Here is a 6,750-nt window from a genome sequence, read left to right on the forward strand (position 1 = left end):
CATCCAATAACTGCATTCAGAATGTGCTGAATTGAAAATCGAACTCCATGTCTGGATATTTTCGTCGATAGCGTCTCAAAGTTGAACTGTTTTGAAGCACTCAGAACAGACGAACCTTCTTCTATAGCTTTCATAGCATTCTCCAAACTGGTGTCCGACCATGTTGGTCTATTTTTCGCTTATAAGTTCTAACCATCTGCAAAAATACCAAAAAATAACATAATGTTGCAGTTCGCCAACCTACCCCCAAGCGACTTTTTCAATAAAAAAAATTAGCTAAAAAAATCATGAATGAAACAAACAGATTATATACAATAGATCATCATGTATAAAATTATTTTGAAATTTGAACTTTCCTCATTAAGTGGATAATAAAATTTTAAAAAACGGAAAAAATAACAAAATCACGATTCTTCACATTTTTATTCTTCACTTTTTTTTGTGATAACGTTTTCGGCAGAGTTACCGAATACAAAGTTTGGCCATGTTATGATGCATCTTCAGTAAAAAGTAGGTGACGATACCTTCATTACAACGGGTCAAATTATCGATTCGTCATCTTGCCTCCCTCTCCCCTACAGTAGTTCAAAAGTAATAAATTTTTTAAAAAAGTCATTTTTGTCAAAGTTAAAGAAAGTGAAAAATGTTTTTTTGAACCATCGATTAACTTTGAAAAATCATAACTCAAAAACGCAATAAAACGCCTCTCTGGTTTCGACACATGTTATGTGAAAAATCCTCAACTTTTCAGAAAAAAATATGAAAAAATATAGCGCCCTTGGACCCGAGACTATGACAATAAAATACGAATACAATGAATAATAACGAGAACAGATTTCTAATTTTCTGCTTGTGTAGTATTTTTTTGCAAAAGGCCAGGTGATTGGCTGGAAAAACGTCTTTTTTGGAAAACAGAAGAAAAAATCGATTTTTCGGACAACCCTAAAATGGAAATGGTCACCCAACGGAAAAAATAAAAAATTCGGGTCTAATGTTTTGCGATAAAGAACAAAACTACCTCTTTTCACGAAAATCTGAGAACCACTATATCAGTTTGGCATGGAATGGCTGATTTCGGGTTAATATTGAGAAAAAATCCAAATTTCAGGTGAAAACTTCAAGTGCTGAGTTGTATTTTGTGTGTGTTTTTTGACCATTTGAGGAGCACTTTCATTAAAAAAGTTTTGCGGGTAAATGCGGGGCAAGTTTTATAAGTCCATCCGAAACAAAATTAAACTTCCAAAATAGTACTTACTTTGTGTGAAGTGAACACATACTACAAGCAACCGAATTTTGAAACTGACAACAAATGCACATTCTCCGTTAAAAATGCTTTAAAAACATAATGAGCCGAAAAAAAATCATTCAAAAACTTCACCAAAACACATGTTAGAAAAACAGAGGGGAAATAGTGGCGGCGAGCATGCGAAGCTGGTATCTTATCGGGTTGCCAGATCAATGATGCGCACGTGGAATGGGGTGAAACACGTGATCCTAGATGCCTTGAACATCCCAGAATAAGAGAATGTAGGATTTTCTTGTTTTTTTTTCTTTCAATTTCAGTTTTTGGGGTTCGGCCGCCTGAATTTTCTCAGGGGCCACTGTGCGACCGTATTACCGTATGATGAAACGGTAAAATAAAAGTGGATAAGCGTGGATCGGGACGACCGTATGAGTATAAAAGAAATTTAAAAAAAATTAAAGGATTGTATCTAGGACACTACCGCATATTTTTGATGAACGTTTTTGATGATCGTTTGATATAATGCCTAGGACTACCAAAATATGTGAACGGAAGGATTGTCAAAAGATCATTGTACTTTACATTTCCCTCTGAAAGTATTGCACATCTCATGTTTACGTAGTTTTCGAACCGCGAAAGTTCATTCACCTGTAGTATCTAAAATGACGATTTTCCCAGGCTTATCAGTTCAAAAGTACGTTTTAGGAAAACATATTCCGGTCTGCACAACGACAAGCGAGTACAAATGTACTCAACACAAAAAAAAACTGATAGACGCGTAGAAATACTTCCTATCAATTGATGCAAACATTTTTCCGATCTGTTAAGAAATGTTCGAGTTATAAGCATTCGAAATACGGGTAGGGTTAGCACACAAATCGGCACAACACAAATGTATGAGAAAAAGGAAGTTCTTCCAGTTTTCATGAATTTAAACCGTTTCTTCTTCTGTAGGAGCATTGTACCACTGCGACCATTGGTTTGATCTACTGTAGTGAACTTAAACCGTTTAGAGATTAGCGAATTGTACAGCATATCAAACAAAACATAGAGAATTTCCGATTCGATTGGTATGCAAATCATGAGAATTCGTTCACAGTGAAAATAGTTATTAACGTTATCTTTATTTCATGAAAAAGTGACATGTTTTCTGAAAATCCACATGCATTTGTTCTTTTCGTTTTTTGAAATTTATTTTTTTTCGGCGAAGAGAGAAAGTTTGTGGCATGCCCAGTTCTGGCAACACGGTCATCGTTAGTATGGCGATTAAGTGGGCTGAGCACTCGGCACATTTTCCGTCATCTTATAATCAGGCAGCCACCGCTTGGTTTCGGGCGGTTTCCGATTATTCCGCGGACACTCATGGGACAAAGTGTCGATACTGTAATAGCTAATTACGTGCAATTTTGGTTTCGTTGATTTCGTTGAGGCATTTTTCATGTTAAACATGCACCTCGCAAAGGCAGGCGCATTGTCAAAAATGTCGATAAAATCACAGAAATAATCAGAGTTTAGTAGTCGTAGCCAAGTATGGCAAAGTTCATTCGCTAATTTCTCCACACCTAGTTATAAATCAGTCTTGTATCTGCTTGGAATAATCATGGCGAAAAGAATGCAGCAAACAATCGTGAGATTGAACGATGAATCATTTTACACTCCCCGACCATCTTCATTCGGGACTGACAGTGAACATAACAAAACAAAGAGTGGAAAACAACATTCAATGAATGAATACTCATTTGGAAGAATCGCACGAAACAAAATAACGAGTGAGTCAAAGTAGACTGAATCTGCTGTATGTATGATTCTAATTTCCCTTGTATTCTTTTCCTTGTCTTGAATGCTGACAAGGAAAGAATACAAGGTAAATGCACATGAATCCACCTTCCCGTTCACCAATAACTTGCTTTAATATGATGTTTTGCGTTGGCTTAGATCGTTTCATTCTACAATAAAAAAAATGTCATTGCAATAGTGCACAGGAAACAACTCGACTTCAATTATCTATCTATATTTTACTGCCGCAATCGAGGCTCAATAATTGCTATTTGAGCGAAAAACGAATGATTTTACAGAGACACTCGCTGGCTTAAGCAAAATTTTCCAATTTGATTCTATCACCATCTATTGTCATTCCGAGAGGCAAATGAGGGAATGCAAAATTCTCTGAGAATAGATGAGCGTATTTGAGACAGTATTCATCCGTTAAAATCGAGAATTAACTTTGCGAAGATGATAGGTGAATATTTTCTGTCTCAAATAAAGTGAGGCATAAACGGAGAATAGAAGGGTGAGTTTTATCTGTGGATGAACTTTGAGATGGATGTTTGAATTAATTTCGATGCTATTTTGCCCATACCTGGTCGTAGCATCACCCAGGAGCTAAAGATCGACCATAAAATAGTTTTAAACAATTTGCGAAAAGCCGGATCCAAAAAAAAAGCTCGATGTTTGGGTGACACATCAATTAATACCAAAACCCATGACGGATCGAATTTCCATCTGCGAAGCCTTGGCCAAACGGAATGAAATCGACCCATTTCTTTAACCACCATCCGTTACTAGGGATGAGAAATGGGTCACATACGACAATATTGTGCGAGAATGATCGTGACCAAAGCGTGATGAAGCAGCTCAAACGATGGTCAAATCAAGACTAACGGCTTATAAGTATCAAGATTTCTATTAGAGAGAGGCATTCTGAACCAAAGGCAAAATAATGGATTACTTTTTCTCCAACCTAATATTTAAATCAGACATCCTGATTTCGAGTTACGATCTATTTAAAACAAAAGATAAATGATTTCGGATACGCCCTCATTAAAAATTGCTATAGTCATATGATAATGAAAATTGTGATTTTGGGTAACTGCCACCATATGTGCAAGATTTCAAAAAAATCGGAGAGGGTTGGGACAGCGGCCGGCTGATTTGTCGTGGATTTGCTCCATGGCGTCTCAGGACATGTAATATGACTTCTGATGTCTCTATAATTCTGAGCCATATAAAGATTATTATTCCATTGATATCTTAATGCCATGTCCTTTTTGAGAGGAAGTCGAACCCTGTATGTTACTTGGAATCACGTATACAAGCCTTGCGAAAGCGATCACCAAATCCCCCTCCCCCTTCCGATCCCCCTTCGATTAGACGCACTCATGCCAGTTTTCTCTTCTGCTATTGTACCATAAATAGTAAGGTGGTACACTCAAACATGCTCAAAATTCAAAATGAGATAGGTGTATTGAAATCCAATACCAATGAATCGATCATTGCAAATGTAGTGTATGATCCTGAAGCATACCTGAAACTCTAAATGATACCTGTAATCTCAAATCTGGAATGGAACTTTAGGTAAAAAAAAAACTACATGAGGCTGATCGTCATCGTTAGTCATTTCAACGAAGTAAGTCGGTTGAGACAGTTCCTGCAGTTCATACAATTTTGAGCTGAAGAGTTTGATGAGATTAGTTGAACAAAAAACCATTTCCTATGGTCTTTCAATTCGCATCTGGTTTTGTCATTTTAGGAGTGCTTTCGATTGAAGATTATTATTCGAACAAAACAACAAAAAATTGACAAAAAAAATAACAGCGGTTTGGCAAAATGGATCAAGAAATTAAGTTATTTGGTGAATCACTCTATATCCCTATGGAGAATTCAGAGAAAAATGTGAACCAGTTAGCGGACGATTGTGAATACTATGAATTTGATGGAAAAACGTACATGAAGTTTGTGACGAGTTCGCCTATGCAATTAACCAACATTTACGAAACTCAGGAGAAAACGGCGAATGGTGACATGGAGCAACAAATGGGAAATGATTCAGGATACACATCACCTATGAATATTGTGCCAGAACAAAGCCTGACAAGCACGTATCAACCAACAGATTCGAAGATTGATGAAGAACAATCATTACAAAATACGTTTGTGGAAAATTGTACGGAATATGTACCACATTCTAATAATTTCATGCATCAAATCATGGATACGAACACAAACAACGTGAACAGTAATTTCACACCGACACTCCATGTCCAGCCAAACATAATTGGATATCCACATCATTTATCGCATCCAGATGTATCGTTACCGTATAATTATCTACAATCGTCGCCTTCCACGGCCAGTCTCCAATCACAATACGGAGAGCCAGTATCTTCAAGTAATTTACTACACTCGGATTACATATCGTCTGTAAATGTCCTGTCACAACAAAATCAGGTAGAATCAGTAACTGCATATCAACAAACCGTGGCAAATAATGATGCAGAACAATCACCATATAATACATTAGTTTACGGTAACGACAACAACGCATACGTTCAGGGTATCTGGTATACACAACACGGTCAACCAATTTACCTGGTGCCGGAACAAAAACAATCAACTTCATATATCCAATCCAACCATCAACAAATATCACCATCAACGTGTAGCTCTTCATCAGAAACCCACTATGAAGAATCATTGCCGTCAAACAATTCCTCACATTTTGATTATCAGCAGCCGTCAACTTCACATGCAGAAGGTGCATCTCTAGGTGATCACATCGATAATGGCGTTCATCCAGAAACTGCTTCAAAGTCGACCCCGTCTTCGGATTCAACTAAAACATCGAAACGATCCTATAGATCAAAACCAATTCGCAGCGAAAAAATCCAAAGAGCTGTTAGACGAAGTGTGGTCAAACACAGTGATTTTCCGTGTACCACATGCGGCACGTACTTGAAATCAAGGCAGGGATTGAAGCAACACAACAGAAGTATCCATTCAGGCTACGAGCATAGGTGCTCTATGTGTGGTAAGCGATTCGCTACGGAAGAAATACTTGATGAGCATATTGCTAAACATAAACTCACCGAAAAGCCGTGGAAGTGCGAGTTGTGTCCGAATTCATACATTAACAAGCCAGATCTCAAACGCCATCTGCTAGATCACAATCCAGCCACCAAACCACACGAATGCGACAAATGTGGGAAGAGATTTAGTCGTTCCGATCAGAGGGATCAACACATGGAATCCCACGAGCGCAAGGAAGCGAAACGCGAGCAGTAGTGAGGAATGATGTTAAAGATAGTCAACTTGATATTCCGCTTTCCAACGATTTCTCGCATAACTTTTGAAAAGGTCCTATGTAACAAATGTAAACAAATCGAGTTAATGGATGCACGCTATTAGTTTTCAATCATTGAATGCATTACAAAAACAATCGTTAACGTATCTATCTTCATCATCTATTAATCGGCGATGCAAAAAATATCCAATGTACAGATTCAGATTTTAAGCACTCGGCTGTTACTTCAGACGCCTCTTTCCTCCGACGCTCGAAACGTCCGAAGTAAAAAAGCAATCAAAACAACACGAAGCGTACTTCGGTCATTTTGAGTTTTTGTTTCTTTCAGGTGTTGTTTTCTATGTCAGTGCAATTCAACGAGTGATAACAATAATAATCTGTGTTTAGAACGAAATGCTGATGTTTCGATTGTTCTTCAGTAGTTAGT

At 37.5% G+C, this 6,750-nt stretch overlaps 1 protein-coding gene across 1 annotated transcript; it reads left to right on the top strand.

The window, feature by feature from the left end:
* The first annotated feature begins 4,849 nt into the window (after positions 1-4,849).
* On the top strand, positions 4,850-6,304 carry LOC129774100 (zinc finger protein 782-like). Its single transcript, XM_055777799.1, has one exon. It carries the CDS (start codon positions 4,850-4,852, stop codon positions 6,302-6,304), a length of 1,455 nt encoding a protein of 484 aa, XP_055633774.1.
* The last annotated feature ends 446 nt before the right edge of the window (positions 6,305-6,750 follow it).

This window comes from Toxorhynchites rutilus, chromosome 3 (genome assembly GCF_029784135.1).
Source record: "Toxorhynchites rutilus septentrionalis strain SRP chromosome 3, ASM2978413v1, whole genome shotgun sequence".
Lineage (NCBI taxonomy): Eukaryota > Metazoa > Arthropoda > Insecta > Diptera > Culicidae > Toxorhynchites > Toxorhynchites rutilus.

Coding starts and splice junctions, on each gene's coding strand:
- LOC129774100 (XM_055777799.1), top strand. CDS start 4,850: ATGGATCAAGAAATTAAGTTATTTGGTGAATCACTCTATATCCCTATG.